Genomic DNA, 23,200 nt, shown 5'->3' on the forward strand with positions numbered 1-23,200 from the left:
CATACCACAGTCTAAACCCTGCATAGCTAAGCAGAATCCTCTATACCTGCTTTCTCCCAGGAGTGTGAAGTCAGAAACTCAGCTTTTATTATTTCCTTGAAGGAGAGGACAGGAAACGCATTCAGTCATCTATCTGACGTTCATCAAGCACCTACTGTGTGCCCCTGGCCTGGGTACTGAGGAGTCCCAGCCTAGTGTGGACAGTTAATATTAGGGTTGTGAGATCTACGCAGAGGTAAGCGCTGGCTTCTATTTGACTTTTCTGCCCCATTATTTCAGAGTGCTATAAAGCTCCTCACATCCCTAAGCCCTACATCAGAATGTTGGACACCTTTTGTCCCTTGGGCAGAGGTGGGGTGGTAGAGCATGATCTAGAATCCAGCACAGGGCCAGGCTCAGGGATGTTGACTGGGTGGAATCAGAGGTGATGCCTTGCTCTCACCAGTTTAGATGATGGAGCCCAGACCTCATCAATACCAGGTAGGTGGAAGGGGGAGGAGGGGGGGGTGCAGGGGTGCATGGCATGAACCCAACTCCTAGGAGGTAGACGGGTAAAGAGAGGGGCCCGTATTGCAGTCATGCTCTCCCTGCTCTAAGCCCAAGTGCCAGGTCTGCCCCTAACATTTGTAGGCCGAAGGAAGAGCACAGATGAAGATCCACTTACCACACAGCTAAATTTGCATCAAGTCTAAGTTAACTGTGAATGATCTAGCCTTGTATCATGACAAGCATACCTTCATAATAACCTGAAGTTCTGTGTTAGAATGTTCCGCAGCCTGGGTCCCCAGCCTACAGTCTGTCTTCTCTTCCCCCCTGGCACACCCACCTCACACGGCAAAGGGCTTTGTGGGTATTTATAAACACTCCAGCTTGTATATCCAAGCTCCATCCACTCAGCTCTCTGACAAACAGCTACCCCTTGGCCACCTCTTGGGCCTAGGAGTGTGCACACCAACAGCACAGTCTGTCAAAACCCAGAGAAGAGAGGTTGGCAAGTGGGCTTTGCAGGGAATTCTGAGGTCCTGGAAGGAGAAAGGGCACATCTTGACCCTGCATTCCGTGGGGAGGATCCTGGCTGGAGGGTCATGGCAGGGCTTTCTGAAGTGAGAGGCCAGGGCACTAACGCTCGCCCTTCCTGCAATGGGGTTTTCCAGGCTACGAGCTCTGATGGCAGAGGTAGCTCCCCGGTACTTGTCTGGCTTCTCCCTATCAGCTCCTGAGAGATGAAGGATCAACAAGCAGACCCGTACAAAAGAAAAATACTGTTTATTCCACACAACTACATCAAGTGCTTCATCCCCATTCTTCCCTCCCCACCCCTCACTCCAGCCCTCAGCAGGCTTTGCCCCTTGTGGGGAGATAGTCAGAACCTCAGTGTCAGGGCCTGGCCTACGAGACACAAAGGAAATCTAGGCATAGGAAGGTGAGTGGGTCCAAGGGCACAAAAACGTCAGGGTTTCTCTCATTCCAGATTCAAGTGTGTTCCTCAATCCGCTTGGCCAAATTCTTCCCTGGGCCCCCACTAGATAAAATGCCGTGGATAGTGCAGGGTCAAAGACCCCAGCTGATTCACCGGGCCATAGAAAGTTTTGGTCTTTCTTTCATTTAAAACAAAAAACAAACAAACAACACCACACGCAGACAGTGAAATCATTTCTGCCCTTTCTTCTGCCTAAGCTCTGGCTTCTGTCCAGAAAGGTGCTTTCAAGACAAAAGTTACATTAACGCCCTTCAGAGCCTGGCGCTACCAGAAACAAAGCAGAAAACCCACCTCGGGTACAGATAGCTGCTCCCCGAGGGTCCGACAGTGGGAGAGCAGGAGCAGAGACAGCAAGCCGGTGAGCTCTGCCCTGGGCCATTTCAGGGATACTCTGCACCCCCCTGCCTGGGGAATTCAGCCCGCAAAAATTCTGTCCCTCGGAAAGACCTACCCATCCTTCCTGGAGAGGAGAAAATGGTTTCATTCTAGCCCAGCCTCGGGAAGACAGATTTAGAAAAGGGAGGAGCTGAGAAAGCATGGCCAGGCCTAATTTAGACCAGAACTTCATTATCTTTTTCCTTCCGCAGACCAGGACAGATGGGTTCCTCCTGCATCTCCACAGCCACGGCCACACCCTGGATTATATGCTACTTCCAGGGCTCCAGCTGTGACCCACTTGTCTCTCCCAAAAAAGAAAGCATATCTGAACGCAAGTGTTTGAGGGTGAAAACCTGTCTCTCTCTGATTTATTGAAGGGTAAGTCACTGAATCCTTTGCCAACCCCAGGACTTTAACTCTTCTTACTGAAGACTTGCTTAGCATGCCTCTCCCAAGCCAGTTCATCTCATGCAGACAGGGTGGATAACCCTAAACTTGAGTGTGACGCCCCCCCCACCCCCCGCCCCGCCGGGGAGACATATTCTCTCCTGGGAGGCCGGGGCAGGCAAGGTGCCTGCCTGCTTCGTCGTTCTCACTACACTCGGGAAGGTTTGGTTGGTCCGAACGTAGCGGGGTGTGTGCGTGGCAATTTGACACACAATTGTCCTCTCACACTCTGCCAATGTAGGGCCTGCCGGGGACCAGTCGTAGGCAGGAAATGACAGCAAGCCAGAGGAAGCTAGACTAGGAGGTGGCTCTGCCACAGTGACCAGTGGGGGTGGGGATGTGCCCTCGCCTCACAGCCACTTCATCAGGGTATATCTTGTGAGGTGTGGAGGAGGAGGAGGGCGGCTGCTACGGACCTGGCTCTGTGACTTGTGCCCCTTTAGGGACGGTCTACACAGCAAGCCTGGGTTCATCTAAGTCAACCTCTTGGTGCTCTCCTGACCTCCCAGAGTGACATACTGAGTTCCAGGGGTTGTCCAGCCACCGTGAAACTCACTTAGCAGCTCGGATGAGATGCCAGCCCTCAACGTGCCATAGCTGTCCTTTCTACAGGTGACGCCCATCCTGCCTCAGGGGTCTTCTTGACGGGCGGGTGGGGGTGGGGATCGTTTGCACAAACACGTGGTCTAAGACTTTGGACAAAATAAGATTTCTCCTCCCAATATCCAAGGCTCAAAGTCTCAAAGAAAATTAAGAGTTAAGTCACCTTCCGCAAGAGACCTTCCTGGGCTGCCATCAGTCCTTTCTGGATGTTGGCCTTTTCCCCGGGGCCTTGCTGTCTGGTTTAGGGTTTCATTTGCCCCTTCTGAGAAGGCCCGGCACTGGGTTGGGGGTGAGTGGGAGGACAAGAGAAAGAGAGAGTCAGCATTCCTTCCCTCATTTTTCTCCAGGGTGCTGCGAGCTTGGGCAATGGGATTTTCCAGGCTGCCAGTTCTTTATCCCTCACTGTTTAGTGGCCGAGACAGCCATGGGCAGAGATTAGATTAAAATCTGGGAGGATGGGCTTATTTACTAAGTTCCCAACGTGCTGTACACCCAGGTCAACTCCAGGACAGCTAGAGTTCAAAGCTGCTTCCTTCCACCATGGATTACAAATGAAAAGGTTCCCCTTTAGTGCAATTTCCCCCCAAAAGGAATCAGGAAGAAGTGGGAAAGGAGATCACGTGTTCTGGCCCCAGGGCTGCGGGAACCTTCTGACCTTGAAGGCAAGGCAGACCCTGAGCCTGACCTTCTGAGCAGCTCATCACACTTTTCCCAGAATTGTGCCTCTTGGGTCCTTTCGGGAGGGGTGGGGGGGCAGTGTGCCTGCAGGCAAAGGGTGGGAGGTGAGGCTGCAGTCCCTGCCACACTTACACACAGGAGCAAAGGGGAAGAGAGGGCCAGAGAGAATGCCGTCGAAAACAAGAGCAAATGGCCAGGGGTCCTTCGGGGGCTGCAGCAGCCCTGCCCCCAGGACGGGGGGCGAGGGGGGTGTCTGGTTCCCAACCAGAATTCACCCTTCGAAAACCACATTAGCAAAGTGCTTCTTTAAGTGAGGGAGGGATCCCTCAGCGTGACCGGCCTGAGCCTGGAGCTCTCGGTGGGCCCCTCTGCCCTCCCCATGCTGTGAGATACGTGGAGGAGAGGAGGGAGGCAGCGGACACACATGCACACGGTGGAGTCTCGCGACCCAGGACAAGCACAGCTGCGTGCCACACTGTGACAGGTGCTGTCACGGCGGTGGCTGCAGCCAGGTGCCAAGGGAGAAGTACAAAGTGCTGGAACGCAGGGCTGGGGGCTGAGCCCTAAGGGATCTGAAAGACATTCAGCTTGCTGGTGTTCTTGAGCGTCTGGCGCCGATTGCAGAACCAGACCCGCACTACCTCCCGGTCATAGTTGAGCTCCTTAGCAATCTCGGTGATCTCCTGGCCTGTGGGCAGCGGGTTCTTCTCGAAGTAGGCATTCAGAGCCTCTATGGCCTGGGGGGTGAAGGAGGTGCGGCGTTTGCGTTTCTTGGAGGGCTCACCTCCCACAAACTCCATCAGGTTCTGCTGCCCTTCCTGGTTCCGGAGTTCGGCTTCATTCAGCCACTTTTCCAGCACTGGCTTCAGCTTCTGGGCACTCTTGGGCGTGATGTCCAGCTTCTCGAACCTGTGGGTGACCCGAGCCCAGGGAAGGGACGGTGAGAATGTCTTAGTCCTCACACTGGGGTGTGAGTACACTCCGCAAGGGGCCGCTCCTCTCAGGGCTGGTGACACTGGACTAAATGTTCCCCCCACCACCCCCACCAAGACCACCCTGGCCCAGCCAAGCCCGGACTCCTCAGACTGTCTTGCATCCCAGGTCATACCAGGGAGACCACTCCCATGGCCTCAGTTCAGCGGTGCAAGGATAGCAGTGCAACTGCTGTATGAACAACTCTTCCAGAATGTTCACACCCAAGTGAGTGAGGTTCTCTGAGGAGTTGTCTGGAGAGGCTTTCAGAGATGGCACATGGATGTCACGAGTGCACCTCTCCAGTCAGCCCCACAGCAGCCTCACTAAGTCAGACAACTCTTTCTGACCGAAGCCCAGATGGGACTATGGAACTGCCAACATGGAGCCTGCTCTAACAGTCACCGTCATCTGATCCAGGGAGTTGGCAGGCACCTTTTGGCCTTCCCTGAGCCATGTGCTCATTCTTGTTTGAAACCCTCTGCCCTCCTTTGATGCTGGCACCAGAACCAGTTCGAACACTGCACACAGAAAAGCCAGCTCCATCCCTTTACAGTCATGCCTTGGAGGAGGGGGAAATGGGGGCATCATGGCGGGGTGCGGCGGGGGTCGTGGTTGAGAGCCAAGTCAGTACCGAAGGTCCCGCTTTTGGGACCAACTTCTTAAGCTATGCTCCTTTCCCTGTAGGGCTCCTGAATGGATTAGGGTCTTGGGGTCCCCCCCACCAAAAGACCACATAAACGCTCAGGATTGGAGGATAAACTACAGAGGGTCCTCAGATGGACTGCATCAGTCTTTGGCTACTGTAGGTGTTCACGTCGATCCTTAGAACAGCCTTCCTGGCCTAGAAGGAGGCAGGAGGAAGGGAGAACATGGAAAGGGGCCATGCACCTGGGTCCCAGTGAGTGCCTAGTGACATCGGGTGCCTGAGCAGGACTTACTCACCTGCAGATAGCTGACTGGCTGTAGGCCGGGCCTTCCGTGGCAGTCAGAGCCTGACCCACCTGAGTCTGCGTGAGGCCCAGGGACAGCCGTCGGATCTTAAAGTTCTTGGCAAACTCCCGGATCTCTTCCAAGTTGATTCCGTCCTCATCCAGACTTGGGGTATGTGGCTCTAGGCCAGAGGAAGGGACCAGGGGTGAGTGTGTAAGACAGAAGATGTCACTGCTTATCTAGCTTACTGGCCTGGCCTGGTAAGGTAGTGAGGGGTGAGGACATTTGACAAGAGGCCCATGCCCCCTTACTGTCCTCTTCACCCCTATTCCCAAAGCAAACGAGACTTGCAGGAAAGGAGCCTGGACTAACCTGTCTGGAAGTAGGGGTCTGTTTTCAAGTTCTTCTAGCTCTAATGCCCGACCCTCCCCCATTCTCCCCACTCCTAGCCCCAAGTACACCTTAGCCATCCACATTCCTCAGATACTGGGTGAGAGACCAAAGGAGAGACAGCCATTGGGTTGGCTTCTCAAAGAAGCAGCCTCCACTATCATCATGCCTAGAATCCAGCTCAGCAGGAATGGGAATTAGAGAGCCAATCCCTGGTATCAGGCCTTTGCCCTTCCCCTTTGGACTCTAGAAAGTTTATTAAGGAGAGCAGTATCCAAAGGCGCTGGGGTATTTGAATAAATGCCTCCTCTCCTCTTCCCTACAACCTTCTCCAGGAGCCACTTACTGGATACCAACTGGCTGACAGTAGGGGTCTCAGAGCAGGTGATTGGAATGGGAACAGAGGCAGATGGCTTGGCCGCTGGGGCCGGGCTGGCGATGACCACCGCAGGCTGGGGCACGGCTGGCGTGGGCTGGATGGGCTGTACCTATGAGAAGAGAGTCCATGAGTCCCCACTGCCCACCTGCCTGGCTCAGGGGGTTGCAGTCCCTGCAAGGTCCAGAGGCAGGGCAAAATGGGCATGAAATCCTCACTCACCTGGCACACTCCTACCTATGCGCCATCACAAAGCAAGACTTACAAGCTACTTATTAGCACCCACCCAACAATCATGACCAATTTGGAGCCTCATAGGCACCTGTGACACAGGCAGGTCAGAGGCTCAGAAAGTTTCAGTACACTTGGTCAAAGCCCCAACAAGTATCCACCCTTGAGATAACTGCTCTCAAATCGTTTCCCTCAGAGCAGAAACCGAAACCTGATTCTAGGGCCTCCCAGGCCCCAAATGTCCATCAATAGGGAACTGGCAAGTGATTCCTGGGACTCCTCTACAGTGAGATTCTATGCAGCTATTAAAAAGAGTACAGTAAATCTCTTAAATACACGCAAAGAGCTCTGGGTCACAGTGCTAAGTGGAAAAAAGGTAAAGTGAAAACAGGTTTTAGAGAATAGTTCCTATTAAAAATATGTATGGGGATGGGTTAGCCTGGTGATGGGTATTAAAGAGGGCATGTACTGCATGGAGCACTGGGTGTTATATGCAAACAATGAATCATGGAACACTACATCAAAAACTAATGCTGTAATGTATGGTGATTAACATAACATAATAAAAGAAAAAAAATACATATGGGGGTGCCTGGTGGCTCAGTCATTAGGCGTCTGCCTTCGGCTCAGGTCATGACCCCAGGGTCCTGGGATCGAGCCCCGCATCGGGCTCCCTGCTCCGCGGGAAGCCTGCTTCTCCCTCTCCCACTCCCCCTCCTTGTGTTCCCTCTCTCGCTGTGTCTCTCTCTGTCAAATAAATAAATAAAATCTTCAAAAAAAATACATATGAGTTTCCAGGAAAAAAATCTGGAGGCATATAAAGCAAGTTGTCAACAGAAGTCATCTCTGGAGGTGGAATTTTCCTTTTCTCCATTAACGTACTATTGGAATTTTTATAAAAATCATGTATCATATTTATCATCAAGAGAAACTATAAATATATGACATTAGTATTTTTTGTATGATTTTTTTTTTGAGTAAACTCTACCCCCAACAGGGGGCTAGAACTCATGACCCCGAGATCAAGAGTCGCATGCTATACTGACTGAGCCAGCCGGGGGCCCCAGGATGATTTTTTTTTTTTTTAAAGCTTCCGGGAAAGTGCAGATTTCTCTAGGATGGGTCCTGTTCCCTGGATTCTACCTCTTGGTAGCTCTCAAGTCCATTCCTTCTTCATCACCAGAACCTTATTAGCCTTCGGTCAGGGCTCCTCATTTCTTGCTAGAACTGTTTCTCGGCTGCCTCCTAACAGGTGACAAGGACTCAAGTCTTGCCACTGTTCAGTTCTTAGCTCCACCTGTATAAGAGCTATTTTTTTTTTTTTTAAGTAGGTTCCATGCCCAGTGTGGAGCCCAACGTGGGGCTTGAACTCACAACCCTGAGGTCAAGACCTGAGCTGAAACCAAGAGTCAGATGCTTAACCAACTATGCCACCCAGGCACCAACCGCCCCCCCCCCCAGGGGGTAATTTCTTTTTAATACACATCTAGCCACTTCCCTGCTAAAAGCCCTTCCATGACTTCCCACTACATAATAACAGTGATAAAATAAAAGCTCCATTTTTCCAGTGCTTCCTGTGTACCAGAGTGTTAACTGTCTTATGTATAATATATCCATTAACATTCATAACCTTCTGAATTGATACTCTGATAATCTCCATGTTACAGAGGAGGCTAAGAGGTTATTCACAAAGCTTGGAAACAGCACACCACATTTGAGAGCCACGGCCTCAACATCACCTGAGAACTTGCTAGAAATGCAAACTCCTGGGCTCTACTCCAACCCTGCTGAATAAGAACTCTGGGGGTGGGGGGAATGTGTGTGTGTGCGTGGGGAATCTGCATTCCAACAAGCCCCCCGGGTGGTTCTGATACCCACTCAAGTTTGGGAACCCCTGCTCTGGCACATTATCATTCCTGCAATTACGTAAAGGTAGGCCCACTCTCCCATCGAACTCATCCCTTTAGATGAGTTCACCGACTCTTCTCTATGAGGCCTTGCTGAACTCCCTGGTCTGTTGGGAGCTCCCTTCTCTGGCTCCCCACAGCACCTTCGCAGGTCCCTATCATAGTCCTTGTCACGCTGGCTTGTAATGTCTCCAGCACTGGGCTACCTAAGGCTAGCAAAGGCATCTTACTCATCTCTAGATCTTCAGCACCTGGGATAGAGTAGGCACTCAAAAACTGCTCCTGGAATGAACAAATAAAGTAATAATCAAAGCCACAGTGCAGAGTGAAGGGGTAAAGTGGGAGGAGGTGCAGAATAAAGTTCTGGGGTTCTTCTGGTGGTCTGTTCACCCTGGAGCTAATCCAGGCTCGGTTTACTCTGACCACCTCCCTGGCCTTCTCAGCACGCCACTAGCCTCTGAGGGCACAGAGATGCATTTTTGGGTGTGTGCGGGTAGGGGTGGGGGGGTGCTCCTTCCCTGGACAGAGCATGGGGGGACTCGCTTGGGCCTTCTACCCTGGGATTTCCCCTCACTTTGGAGAGGTGCTGTTTCCCGGGGACTTCAGAAGATAACCTTGTCCTGCCCTGCAGTCTTGAGGGAGGCAGCCCATGCCAGACAGCCCTGCCTGCCGCCCACCCCCCACAACCCTGCCCTCGCCCCAACCCAGCCCTTGTACCTCACTCTTAGCAGGGGACTCAGGCGTGCTTGCCTTCCGGACAGCCACGGGTGGAGGCAGGGGGCTGCTGGCCAGGGTTGCAATCACCTGGCCCTGGGCATTCAACAACAGCTGGGGTGTCACAGCCTGGACCTGCAGGCTCTGGGCTGGTGCTGGGGCTGCCACGCTAGCCGAGTTCACTACCCACGGAAGGGCTCCAATAACCTGGGAGGAAACAATGCAGGGACCCCGGGTGTGAGGCCAGTGTCCAGTCCTGCCCCCAACCCAAACCCCCACACTGGCAGGGGAAGGGACTTAAACAAATCATTTCACCCTTCTGGAGCTCAGTTTACTCATCAGTAAAGACAAGGATTCATCCTCTAGGAGCTGTTTCCTTTGTGCGATCTCCAGAGCTGTGGTGGAGCAGGAGTAGGTCTGCACGTGAGTCACACGGCCCTGGATGTGAATCCCTGCCTTGCCTCATTTTATCGGGTGGCTTAATTTCTCTGGACCTCAGCCTTCTCCCCTGTAAAAGGGGGATGCAAATCTCTGCCTAGTAGGCCTGTACTCCAAGTGAGGTGAGGTAATGTACAAGAAAGCACCTAACGCAGAGCCAGGCCACGAGGTGGTGCTCCACAAATGAAAGCCCCCGGCTAGAGGGAGCACCTAGAGGGCGGGGTGGTGGCTATGCCCCTGTCGGGCTCAGCATCAGCACAGAGCTGCCACACAAGGGACAGGGACAGCAGCTCGATACCCTGTTGGAGTTTCTTTGACCATTAGCCCACATCCTGACCCCCCAGATAGCTTCTCCACAGCCCCCACCCCTCAGCCCTGCCTTTGACCACTTGCCTGTCCCTGAGCATTGGTGAGGATCTGACTGCTGATCCCTGGCATGCTGGGAATGGCGTTGGCAATGACCGGAGTGGTAGTGAGGGAACCTAGGATCTGGGTCTGTCCCCCGAGGGAAGCGGCACTGATCTGTGGGTGGAGAAAGAATCCTGCTCAGAGGCCAAGGGGCAAGAAAGAGCCCAAGGCAGAGAGGAGAATGCTGAGGGCCAGGGGTCGGGGGGGTGGGGAGATACAGGTGCTGGGCAGATGCGAATGTGGGCTGCAGGCCCAGGTCCAGCTGAAGAGTATCCAGGGCCAGGGGCTGCAGGGGCCTGGCAGGGAAGGGTAGGACCGCCGCCGTGGAAGGGTAACTCTGGCTAATCTCTCAGGCCAGGCCTGGGAGGACAGAAAGTCCAGACCGGGGCGGGCCGATGTGATTCTAGTCGCACCTAACAGCACCCCCGGCAAGCCGGGAGCCACACTGGACAGACACTGGCATATGGCCGTGAGCCTCCAACTCCGCCTTGTTACAGCTCACAAGTGTGCAATCCCCAGACATCATCCCACCCTCCAAGGCCGATCCAGTGGTTCAGGTTCTGGAGAATTTGCCCAGCCCCCTTGGCGGAGGCCGTCTGCTCCTGTCTGGGACGAATGGGCTGGCAGATGCAAGGAGAAGGCCTCAGAGGGGGGCCATCTCTGCTGATGTGTCGGAAAAGAGCCGTATTCGGGGGGGGGCTGGTCCTCCACCTCCTTCCTCCCCTGTGGGAAGGGCCAGTTCCACCCTTGGCCCAAGATTCAGTCCATCCCTGATCAGCCCCGGGTGAGGGCAGCGGCTTACAATTCCTGGGCTCAGCGCGAAGCCCGCGGGCTGGACGGTGATCTGTGGGGGGGTGTCCACTGGCTTGGGCGTGGGGGCAGCAGCGGCCGCAGCAGTGGGCTGCGGGACAATGGCAGGCGCGGTCTGCAGCAGCGGCTGGGTCTGGAACAGCGTCTGGGGCTGGGCTGCTGGCCGGGGCTGGCTGGGCGAGGAGGCCTGTGCCGGCGGTGGGACAGCTTGTACGGGTGTCGGGAGGGCGGTGTTCAGCACAGCGGCTGCTACGGAGCAAGGCAGAGACAGGGGTGCTCAAACGCCTAGCCGCGGCCCCCCGAGCGGCTCCAATCCCAGGGGATCTGGCACAGGCAGAAGAGGGGGTTGGGACAGCGGGGCAGAGGGGACAGGCAGCTGTGATTCCCTTGATCCTTGCAGGGGCAGCACAGGACAACATCTCTCATCCCCCCTCCCTTGGGCCTGGAGATGTGGAGGTTCAAAACCAGACGCTGAATCTTCTTGCAGTCCTTCTCAGGAGGCTGGTCGTGGGGTGAATTCTGGCGTGGGGGGAGAGGGGCAGTCTCAGTTGGCTGGAGTAGGAGAGGCCTGCTGGGCCAGCACCGTGTCATGGCCTAGAGTCCCGAGATGGTGCAGCAGCTCTGTGGCGGGGTGCGTGGGACACCGGATCCAGACTCCAGGGCTGTGGGCCCTGGCGGGCCGCGGGTTCTGAGTCCAACATGGCAAGCACGCGTGCAGGGAGAGCAGTATAGGGTGGTGGGGGGCCTGGTGCTGTCCTGGGGAGAGTTGCCGTTACCTTGCAGACCGGCTAAAGGTGGCTTGAAAATTCCCCCCGTGGGAGAAGCAGCTGTCAGTCCTGGGAGGGCGGCCACGGTTGCTGTAGGAATTGTCCACACGGCCAGCCCCTGCTGACCAGCCACTTGACCTGCAATACTGATGGGGATAAGAAGAGGTTGAGTAACTGCCCCTGCTGGAACCATAACTCCTGTCAGAACTGTGGCTAAGTTTTCCTGAGTCAAGACCTGCAAAAGCAAACAAGATTTCAAAAAGAAAAGAAAAAATAAAAAATCAACATTGACAGCGCAAACACCGGGTCTCTCGGACCCAGTTGAGCACAAACAAAGCATTCTGGGGGTGGGGGGGGCGAAGGCCCACATGAGGGTGGGGAAGAGACAAGCCCTAGCTGGAGGCCCAACCCTGAGGGGGTGCCTGGACCTGACCAGCCTGCCTTCAGAGAAGCTGCCCCCCTTGGAGACAGGGCCTGGCCCTGCTCACAGCACAGCCAAGGGGAAGCAAGGGCGGGGGCTGGTGGAACCAAGTGGTCGAGGGCCTACAGAGGCCTCTGGGCAGCTGTGATGGAGGATACCCCTGCTGGATGCCTGGCAGATCTGTGCCGGGAGCGAAGGGCCACAGGGAGTGCAGCACGGCTGGGGGATCCGGGAGGCAGCTTCTCATTGCACTGGGGCTGCCCCCTGGCTCTAAATGAGGACTCTGAACAATCCATTAACTCTGCCAGGCATCCACTGGAGGGGCTAACAAGGGCATCCCCTCATTTAGTCGTGAGATAAAGAGACACCTGTGGCACGAAAGAGTTAATGTTCTCCCTACCTACAGTCCTTGCTGGACCCAGGGATATGACTTGGCAAGCACACATCTGATTTTCCCAGTGGGCCTGATCTGGGGTAGGGGAGAGGCCAGGGGTGCCTAGTAGGGGGGAGTCCCTCCTCCAAGCCACAGCCCCTTCCCTGTTCTGCCCGTGAAATTCCCAGATCCCACGGCCACCCCACGTTGGCTGTCCCATGCTTTGCTCCTGCCCAGGGCCCTCTGCTCAGCTCCCTGGGGGGCCCTTACCTGGGGGGCAGCTTGTACAGTTAGTGGCGCCAGGGTCTGCGAGGCCTGCGGCTGGCTGGGGGCTTGGCTGAAGGTGGCAACAGCAGGGGCAGGGCTCGGAGGGATCCCCGGCAGAGACTTCACTTCACGTGGCATGGAGAGAAAGGACAAGGAGTGAGCCTGGTAAGCGCGGAGGGGTCACCGGAGTAGAGCATCTTGTTGCAGCCTGAGGTGACAACTCTCAGCCTCACGCTCTATTTCTGCATAACCCAAGGCCAATCACTGGCCTTCCCTGGCCCCAGGGAGACTGCTTCCCCCAGTGCTGCTGGTCGTGAGAACAGGAGGCTGGGGAGCCCTGTGCCTGACCTGCAAGGTGGGCTACCCTCTTCCCACCTCTAGCTGAAGAAAATGCAGGCCTGTGCGCAGCTGGCTCTCAGTCTCTCATTTCCCGGCTGCACAGGACACGGTGACCTATCACATCAACAGTAGAAGGGCCTGAAGTGAACGTGTGGCAGGAAGGGAAGGAGCTAGAATCGATGGGAGCAACTTCCCTTGGCTCATCCCGCAGCGGAATCATTGTTCACGCCACCCGCAGGCTTCTTTTTGGATGCAGGTGCTGGCTTGGGGCAAGGCTCCGAGGATTCCTGTAGGGTGAAGTCCTTGAAGTGACAGGCCCTGAAAACTGGACTCCAGAAGGGGCACTGCAGGCTGGGCAGAGTTTCTCTGCCAGTGCCTAAGGGCTAAGGTCCAGAAGAGAAGCTTCGCTGAGCTTCTAAAGGCACCTCCTGTGAACCAGAGCTTTTCACCCATGTTACAGCGTCCGACTTAGGTATTGGGGACCCTACCAGGAAACCTCTTCAAAGCCACACAACCATGAGGAGAGGGGTTATTATTTAATACATGGTGAGACCACGGATGGGGTGATGGAGGTTAGACCAGATCGGTGGCCTCTTAATACTGGCTGCGCATAGATTTCCAGGCCCGAATCTAGGCCTCCTGAATGGGAATGCCCCGGAGTGGAGGCCAGCAACCGCTCCTCTCTCTCTTCTTTCTTTTAAGCTCGCTTGTGATACAGCACGCAGCCAGAGTGGGAACCACTGAATCAGATAACCTTCCAACCCTACGTTCCCAGCCCCTGTTTTAATCTGGAAAGGCAGCAATTTAACTCAGGACTGTAATGTTCACAGTATATAAGGACAAACAATCCAATTGTTTAAGGAATTAAAGAGACAAACAGGCAACAACTAAAGCCTTCTAAAATTCAAACAGGGGGCACCTGGGTGGCTCAGTCGTTGGGCATCTGCTTTCAGCTCAGGTCATGACCCCAGGGTCCTGGGATCAAGCCCCACATCGGGCTCCCTGCTCCGCTGGAAGCCTGCTTCTCCCTCCCCCACCCCCCCTGCTTGTGTTCCCTCTCTCGCTGTCTCTCTGTCAAATAAATAAATAAAATCATAATTAAAAAAAATAAAATTCAAACAAAACAAAATAGCAGGTTCATCTCCACTGTGGAGGGGAATGCAGTTCTAACGACTGAAAAAAATCAGAGAACGTAAGAATACTCTGAATCTATGAAAATTTATTTATTTTTTTTAAGATTTTATTTATTTATTTGACAGAAAAAGACACAGCAAGAGAGGGAACACAAGCAGGAGGAGTGGGAGAGGGAGAAGCAGGCTTCCCGCTGAGGAGGGAGCCCGATGTGGGGCTCGATCCCAGGACCCTGGGATCATGACCTGAGCCGAAGGCAGACGCTTAACGACTGAGCCACCCAGGCACCCCTGAATCCATGAAAATTTAAAAAAGATTTTGCTTCACAAAATTTTATGAAATTTAAAAAAAGGGAAGTGGGAAAATGGGAATGTGATGAACATGAATGAGAAAAGCTTACCATCTAAAGAAAGGACATATTCATTTTATTAGGATTTATTTCCAAAGTAGGACCCAGGGTCCAAGGGTCTGTACACATTTAGGGCTTTTGTCCCTTCTTGCAAGACTGCTTTTCAGAGAGTGAACCAATTCACAGAACAGTCAATAATGTTCCTATTTCTCCAAAGTGCCACCCAATTTAGGTTTTATCACCGTTTATTTTTCTGGCTTAACAGGCATGTGGTAACTTATAGCCAATTAACTTGTCCTCTCATTGACAGATTTTGTATTTTTCATGTCATGACTTCCTCCTATGTACACAATTGATTTCTCTTCAAAAGGAATTCAAGTGGACAATACCTCAAAGGAAAAAACAAATTTTCAAAGGACCAGTACAAAGAAACTCAAAGCAGTACCGGTTATGACAGTGAAAAACCAGACAGTTTGACAATAGCCACACCCAGACTCAGGTGTTATGAATCTATGTCAATAAAGGAAATGGGCCTATGAATAATATGGTGGTAAGTGTCCTATTACAGTCTACTCTTGGTGGCCACAACTTTAAAGATACATACTTGTGACAAGGCCTGGGTGTAATTTAGAGTGATATAAATCACTCGAGCTTTTTCATCCTGAAAAAGTTTCCCATTACTTAGTTTTGTTTGAAGAGGAAACTCTTCGTAATATTGCGTATCTAGAAAGATTGCAAGGCCACAGTCTAAGTTGGCAGCTTCTTAGGAGGTACGTCACAATGCCTCCCTTACCTTCTTGATGATAACCAGAATTTCCTTTCCAGAGAATAGGACTTTCGTGAAAGGCTTAAATATACAAACCTCTGGAAGATGATGTACATTACCATAAACACTCATGCTAAGGTGTAAATAGTTGATTTAGGATCCATTTCCGAGAGCAGGTTTGGACAAGGAACAGAATTAAGGCACCAGAAGAAATGAGATATGGAAGACAGATTGAAGAGTAAAAAGGGATGGGGCGCCTGGGCGGCTCAGTCGGTTAAGCGTCCGACTCTTGATTTCGGCTCAGGTCACCATCTCAGTGTCCTGAGATCGAGCCCCACATCGGGCTCCTTGCTGAGCATGATTCGGCTTAAGATTCTCTCTCTCCCTCCTCTCCACCTCCCTCTCTTAAAAAAAAAAAATGAGTAAAAGGGAAAATGAGGATAAACCTGGGATACCTCCCAAATTTTCTGAAGAGGGGCCTCATCCCCACCATGGAAAGGGAGGAGAAGGGGAGCCAGATGTAACACCCTTGTCTTGGCTGCCTGCTCTCCAGGGCACTGCCCCCACAGGGGCAGGCGATGCCCACCCCAGCTTCAACACGGAGCAGAGCGTTTCCAGGCTAGCGGAGAATGGTCATGTCTCTTGCCATTCCTTCATTCAAAAGGAGAAAAAAATGACCCGGGGTTACTAGGGTCCCAAATGAATCTGCACACTGATTGTGGGTAGAGCAAGGGATATGAGGCCTTGCAGTTTTCTTATTCAGGAGTTGCTTTTTCCCTAAAGCCTGTCCTCATTTGCTCTCTTCTTGGCTCCTCCTCTTGGCCCACCTCCCTCAGCCCAGATCTCCCATCTAGGGAAGGGAAGATAAGCAGTAGACTAGGGGAGATGAGTCGTGGGGTTCTGGGGGGACTGGCTAGGGAGGTCCCAGGTTTCCAGCAAAAGATGTCTACTCTGCAAGGTATCAGTGAGGAAAGTCCAGGAAAGGGTGCCCCACGGCCAGAGAGCCATGCCTGACACCAGTCCCAGCCTCTAGGCCAGGCCTGGTTGTGTCGCAGCTATACTGCAGGGTAATTAGGAGAGACCGTGTGGGTGGATCATCTCTCTCCATTCCCCGTACAGGAGAATCAAACTCTTGCCCTCAAGTGTCTTTAGAGGACAGCACAAGTAAGACCAGCTGGCTTGACTCACAGCAGCCCAGCTGGGAGTAAGGAGCTCAGATTCTACAAGGTCCTACCTAACCCACAGCCTTAGTCCAGGGTAGGTAACACGCCCCCCCCACCCCCACCCCCAGCTGCTGGGACCTCCCAGATCCACCACCAAAGGTACTGAGTTGGAAGGGCTGTCAGGATCCCAAAGGTCTAGTCTTTTCTGCATTGGGCCTGAGGGTCTGGCTGAGACCTGGAGCCCTCTCTCTCTGAGGTGAATTCAGTCCCCTCAACTGAGCCTTGCCTCTCTCCGCCCAGCTCACCATGACCATCCCAGTTGAGGTGTGGAAGTGATTGAAACCAGATAGAGTTCCAGGAACAAGGACGGCAGGACAACCCTAGCAGCTGAGCAGAAGGATAGCTGTGGCCAGAGGCTGCCCATTGGACAGGAAGACAGCAAGACCCTAAGGCCACCGAGGCCCCAGGGATTCATGCTGGCTCTCCAAGGATCCAGAGAAAGGGACTCGGGTGGTGCAATGCCAGATGGGACTGATGGCCTCGTACCAGTTGCCTCTGCAGCGGAGTCTGGGTTGTCTGGCCCAGCTTCACCAGCAGGCTCACTAGCTTCGCCAGGGTCTCTGCTCTGGGAGCCCTCGGCAGCCACACCCTCCAGCCCTTTGCCCTCCTCCTCGGCAGAGATCTGGGCATCCACTCCAACTTCCAGCACGCGGATGGTCTCGTGGCCGGACATCACGATGACCTGCAAACAGAGCACAGGGGACTTCGCTGGTGCGGAGCGGCTGGTCTAGCTCCTGGGGAGCAGAGCTCTGGGGTTGGCTGGGGGAGAGCGGAGAGCGCACTTCAAGACTTGGACCTCCTGCCTGAGGGCTGCCTGCTCTGTGGCAATTCCACAGCCTGGGGCAGGCTGCAGCTCCCTGATTCCAGGAAAGGTGCTTCGGAAAGGAACTGGGGGCCTGGTGACAGGGGAAGGGCTTGACATGTGCTGGAAAAAGCCCCACAGAGCCAAAGCGCTTGGGAATATTTCTATTTGTCCCCCTTCTTGGACTCAGTTCAGGGAGTGGTAAGTGGCCTAACCCACAGCCTTGCCAGGGTGTCCTGTTAGCTGCTAGGATATTGGAGGGTGGTGATGGAGGCCCCTAACATGGTATCCACAGCCTAAGCTGGGCCAAGAAGCAAATCCCTCTTTACTTCTCTTGAAACCTTATAGAGGGACGCCTGGGTGGCTCAGTCGTTAAGCGTCTGCCTTCGGCTTGGGTCATGATCCCAGGGTCCTGGGATCAAGCCCTGCATGGGGCTCTCTGCTCCGCGGGAAGCCTGCTTCTCCCTCTCTCACTCCCCCTGCTTGTGTTCCCTCTCTCGCTGTGTCTCTCTCTGTCAAATAAATAAATAAAATCTTTAAAACACACACACACACACACACACACACACACACACACACACACACACACGCAACCTTATAGAAGTTCCCTCAAAGATAAAGGGGGTGGAAAATGATTGCTCCACAATGTTGAGGAACTTTTTAAGCTCATGATTCCTTTACGTCTAAAACCCTGGGGTAAAGGCCAAGATTCCCCTGTGAGCTAACTTCCTGAAACAAGGGTCAGGAATCCTGGACTGGAGCTTTGGACCCCGTGGGCCTGCAGGCCCAGTCGTGCCACCTGTGGGCATGCTCCAACCTGGAGGGTGGCTTCCACATCCCAGCGGTGCAGGCAGCCCGCAGGCCTCCTTAGAACACTTGGTGGTCTTCTGCTCAAACAGCCAGCACTCCTGGGCTCTTTACCTCCAGCACTTTGAATTGGGCCATTCAAGATTCAGGGACACTCTGTGTATGCAAAAGCTCCGTCAGGCCTCCCCTGCACTTGGCCTGTACCCGAAGGCACTCCCACAACACAGTCCTGAGGCCTGAAAATTGAATCCAGCCAGAGACTGCCGGAAAAAGTGACAATGTAACCCATCAGGGAAGTATGAGTGAAATAAACTTCCAAAAGCAGTTCCCTTTCTGATGCAAACTTGACCTATGAGGGACTTCAGTCCAATTACATTTTAAGAGATATTAGTCTTTTTTTTCTTTTAAAAAATGATGTAATAAATATGTTCACTACAAAAAATGATAATACATATATACGAAAAAATAGAGTAAATTATGTGATGTCCCAATCTTTCCTTATGTAAAAATATACATATTTGTATATATGTTTTTAAATTTTTCTTTATTTTTAAAAGTAAACTCAGTGTGGGGCTTAAACTCACGACCTCCAAATCAAGAGTCACATGCACTACCAACCAAGCCAGCCATGTGCCCCATACATATTTGTATATTTTAATTTCATTTTTTAAAGTCACAGCTTAGGGGCGCCTGGGTGGCTCAGCCAGTTAAACGTCTACCTTCGGCTCAGGTCATGATCTCAGGGTCCTGGGATGGAGTCCCACATGGGGCTCCCTGCTCAGTGGGGAGTCTGCTTCCTCCCTCTGCCCCTCCCCCCCAGCTCATGCCCTCTCTGTCTGAAATAGATAAATCTTAAAAAAAAAAAGTCACAGCTTAAATCCCCCAACTCAGCCCCTGAGAAATCCTAGCTGGTAACTATATCTGGATGAGTGAAGTGACCAAGAATTTTGGTAAGAAACAGATACTGACAGGCTCTGTGGAGTCTTCCTCCTGACCATACCCCGGGGTCCATGACCCTCACTCCCCCCGCCCCTTCCTGCCCTAGCATATACCTGCTCATTGACAGTCAGAGATGACTCTGGCCCGGCTCCAGGATCCATGGTTACTTGTCAGGGTGGGGTGGGGGTCGGCCCACACCTAGCACATCTGTGGGATGACATGGGACAGGAAAAGCAAAGGCTGATGTGACACAGTAATACAATTTCTGTATCATCTCAAAAAGTCAGGAGGAGAATGGTAGGAAGAGAGCCAATCTAAGTTCTCCCAAATATCTGTGGAAGTAAGCAGGATTCTAAGGACTTTAAAACTAAAGTGTCTTGCCTTCCTACGGCATCCCAGGAGAACCTAAACTCAGGAGGAACCAGGGGGACAAGAGGAAAGAGAACACCAAGCATCTGTCCCTGGGAGTCCCCCAGTCTGCAGGGAGTGAGCAGACCCAGCCGAACCCAAGCTGACTTTGGCCTAGACACTGAGAACCTCAGACACAGGAAAAGAGCACTCTGGCTAATCAGAGGGCTTTTCAGGGGAGGAGTCTGAGCAGACTTCCTGGAAAAGATGGTAAAGACAGGGATAAATTAAAACAGTAGTCTCCAACTTGAATATGCATGATCATCACCTAGAGCACTTATTAAAAATACAGACAGCAGATTCCCCTGAAGCAAGCATCCCCAGAGTCTGATTCAGCAGGGGGTCCCACAAAATCAGCTCTTACATGATTCCGTGGCAGTGGCCTAGCAACCCTACAGGCCTCTAACACAAGGCAGGACAACCTCCCAGATGGTGGAACAGCCAGCCAAAGGCAGGGAGAGGAAGCGGGAGGAGCCCTTGTGAAGAACAGATTGGCTGGTTGGAACCACAAACAGTAGGGTCATAAGAAATAAAGGTATAGGGACATATAGGTTTAGATACTTACATAGAAAATAAGGCGATTAACATTGACTTTGAGTGCCTCCAGTGCTAAGTGTTTATGTAACACTTATTTGTTCTAATTACTCATGCCGGCTGGGGGCATCATTACCACCACGGTACAGATGAGGAAACTAAACTCAGAGACATGTTCTAGATTCCAGATCTTTCCCTTCCTCCTCTTTCAACCCTGGGGTGGTTGATCGGTCTTCCTTATTTTATTTTATTGATTGAGGTAAAATTCACCACTGTAACCATTTTAAAGTGTCAAACTCAGTGGAATTTAATAGATTTACAATATTGTGCAACCATCACCGCGATTTAGTTCCAGAACATTTTCGTCATCCCCAAAGGAAACCCCCATTAGCTGTTACTCCCCTCCTCTGCCAGCCCCAGCCTCTGGCAACCATTAATCTGCTTTTTTCTCTATGGATTTGTCTATTCTCCATATTTCATCTAAATGGAATCATACATCATGGAACACTACATCAAAAACTAATGCTGTAATGTATGGTGATTAACATAACATAAAAATAAAAAAAATAAATGGGGGGCACCTGGGTGGCTCAGATGGTTGGGTGTCTGCCTTCGGCTCGGGTCATGATCCCGGGGTCCTGGGATCGAGCCCCATATTGCGCTCCCTGCTCAGCGGGAAGCCTGCTTCTCCCTCTCCCCCTGCTCGTGCTCTCTCTATCTCTGTGTCTCAAATGAATAAATAAAATCTTTTAAAAAAAATGGAATCATACACTAAATGGCATTTATGTCTGCCTTCTTTCACTTAGCAAAATGTTTTCAAGGTTTATCCACGTTGTAGCATGTATCAAGACTTTAATCCTTTTTACAGCTATGGAATAATGGATAATATCGGGTGGGCTTTCAACACTCTCTGCGCTGGCTCAGGGAGAGGCAAAACTGAGATTTCATTTCCAAGATGGAAAGTGCATCAAGCTCAGCTGCGACTTTCCTGAGCTCTCCCCAGGCCCGTGCCGATCCAGCACCTCCCCACACAAGCAGTTCAAGAGAAAAACCTGTAAGGGCAACACTTAAACAATGAGGAAGGAAAACAAGATCTTCATTTAATCCCTGTTACAGCATGGTAAAATGTCTTAAAGAATGAAGACTATCAGAACTTTTCGAGGACATCAGTATCTTTGCCAGAAGAAAACCGTTTGGAATTTTAAGAACATTTTAAACACATAGATCGTGAATGTAAAGAAAGTACGTATTTCATAAAATACCTTCCAGAATATCGATGCACGTGAGTCTATGCACTTGATCCTGCGTTGTGCAGTGGTCTCCAAAACGATTTTGTGAATGAGGATTCCCAAACACGGATTAAATGAAGAACAAGCAAAACTGGTGAAGCAGGTTGAGGAAAAGGAAGACCTTCTTCGGGGACCAAAACTAGCATAATGTATAGATCAAAGAATGACTTGGGCCAGTTATGGGGTTGCTCGAAAAGAAGTGGAGAAGCTGTAATCAGCTGTTGCTTTACGAGGGGCAATCGGTTGCAACTGACAAGACTCAGCCTTGCTCAGTTGTTAGGCCACTATGGGTTAGATGACCGATTGCTATACTATAGCAGAAATGAAGAACTTACAGGTGTTTAATTCATAATTTCCCCCCCTAGGATTTCTTTGAAAATGATAACGTAATTAAAAGATATTTATACACTTTTTAAAGATACTAATACATTTTATTTTATTTATTTTTTTAAAGATTTTATTTATTTGACAGAGAGATAAGAGAGAAAGCACAAGTAGACAGAGTGGCAGGCAGAGGGAGCGGGAGAAGAAGGCTCCCCGCTGAGCAGGGAGCCGGACGCGGGGCTCGATCCCAAGGCCCTGGGATCATGACCTGAACCAAAGGCAGCTGCTTAACCGACTGAGCCACCCAGGCGCCCCGATACTAATACATTTTATTTTTTTATTATCTTTTTAAAACTAATTATTTTGATTTTCCATTTAATTTTTTTAAAGATTTTATTTATTTATTTGAGAGAGAGAGAGAATGAGAGATAGAAAGCACGAGAGGGAAGAGGGTCAGAGGGAGAAGCAGACTCCCCGCTGAGCAGGAAGCCCGATGTGGGACTCGATCCTGGGACTCCAGGATCATGACCTGAGCCGAAGGCAGTCGCTTAACCAACCGAACCACCCAGGCGCCCACTAATACATTTTAAAGGGAAGATACAAACCATTAGGGCTTAGAGAAAGGTATCCTGATGACCATCAATGTAGGGCACTCTATTAGACAAACTAAATTATATGAAAATTTAGTATTTTGAACAAATTTGCCAAAGAAAACGTGACATTTAAAGAAATGTGAAAAAAATGTTTGTGATTAAAATAATTTGGACAATTCTGGAAGTCAGTTTTAATATATTGTTCTGTTTATTGTGGTAAGTTTTATTTTAAATGTTTTTTTAAAAAAAAAGTCCAGCCTGGTGAATGTCTAAACCTAAGCTGGTCTAAAAATGCCTGCCTCTCTCCTAATTTTGTGACTCTGGTTTCCATTCATTTACCACATATTTCCATCTGGATGGTCTAGTAGGCAATTAAACTCATATGTCCTGAAAAAAAAAAAATCCTGTATGGATATACCACATTTTGCTTATCCATTCATTGGTGGATGGATGTTTGGGTTGTTTCTACCTTTTGGCTATGTGAATAGTGGGGCTTCAGTGAATTTTTCTGCACACGTTTTTGTTTGAACACTCGTTTTCAATTCTTTGGCATATATACCTAAGAGTGTAATCGCTTTTTAGGGTCTTCACTCTTTGGCAGAATGTTTCCTGGCCAAGGAGGCAAGGAAAACCACGAGGTTCCTTCTCTCCCTTTCCTTCCCTAACCACCTAGAGTAGGGATGAAAGGAAGGGCAAGAAATTCAGGACACCTAGCAATTTGAAAAAAAGAGTAAATAAGGCTTCCCTTTTCAGTTAGGACAAGGTGGGGCAGGAGGGGCAGAGGAATTAGCTGGAAGAGCTAGTAGGCATCATCCACCCTCACTGGGACTCTGGCCTCATTCCTGGGTGATGTCCTCCTCCAGATTTTGTACATGGGAGCCTTCTGTGGGTTTTGCCAAGGACTTGGCAATTTACCACCGGTGCCGGATGGGAACTGGGATGAACCATGATACTGGTTATATACAGCAGTCAATTAGCAAGTCATCTGCAAATTCAAATAAAAGGCTGAGACAAAATGGAGCAGAAAGGTGTGCAAAGTAAATCTGGGTCCATTATAGCTTGATACATACCTTTCACAGGGCAAGAATTTTCCAGCTCCAAAG

The 23,200-nt window shown here is 51.3% G+C and overlaps 1 protein-coding gene and 1 pseudogene across 4 annotated transcripts in view; one reads left to right on the top strand and one right to left on the bottom strand.

Moving 5' to 3' along the window:
- Positions 1 to 1,247: 1,247 nt before the first annotated feature.
- The window catches only part of POU6F1 (POU class 6 homeobox 1), a 29,856-nt gene continuing 7,903 nt past the window's right edge, over positions 1,248 to 23,200 (bottom strand). The window contains exons 1-11 of one of the 4 annotated variants that reach the window (XM_028125607.2): positions 21,154 to 21,552; positions 19,063 to 19,156; positions 16,888 to 17,083; positions 12,597 to 12,718; positions 11,542 to 11,767; positions 10,758 to 11,014; positions 9,941 to 10,069; positions 9,113 to 9,316; positions 6,228 to 6,369; positions 5,504 to 5,672; positions 1,248 to 4,495 (exon numbers count right to left, since the gene is read on the bottom strand). In XM_028125607.2, the coding sequence (XP_027981408.1) occupies positions 4,150 to 4,495; positions 5,504 to 5,672; positions 6,228 to 6,369; positions 9,113 to 9,316; positions 9,941 to 10,069; positions 10,758 to 11,014; positions 11,542 to 11,767; positions 12,597 to 12,718; positions 16,888 to 17,083; positions 19,063 to 19,110 (1,839 nt within the window). In that variant the 5' untranslated portion in view covers positions 19,111 to 19,156; positions 21,154 to 21,552 and the 3' untranslated portion in view covers positions 1,248 to 4,149. Of the gene's footprint in view, positions 4,496 to 5,503; positions 5,673 to 6,227; positions 6,370 to 9,112; positions 9,317 to 9,940; positions 10,070 to 10,757; positions 11,015 to 11,541; positions 11,768 to 12,596; positions 12,719 to 16,887; positions 17,084 to 18,020; positions 18,354 to 19,062; positions 19,157 to 21,153; positions 21,553 to 23,200 lie in introns of those variants that run through there. The other 3 variants (XM_028125608.2, XM_028125605.2, XM_028125610.2) reach the window with 3 other exon arrangements.
- Positions 20,847 to 21,537, top strand: LOC148163750 (swi5-dependent recombination DNA repair protein 1 homolog pseudogene; annotated as a pseudogene).

Source organism: Eumetopias jubatus, unplaced genomic scaffold (genome assembly GCF_037043125.1).
Source record: "Eumetopias jubatus isolate StellerSeaLion01/CBP00866 unplaced genomic scaffold, mEumJub1_p1.0 scaffold_8, whole genome shotgun sequence".
NCBI lineage: Eukaryota > Metazoa > Chordata > Mammalia > Carnivora > Otariidae > Eumetopias > Eumetopias jubatus.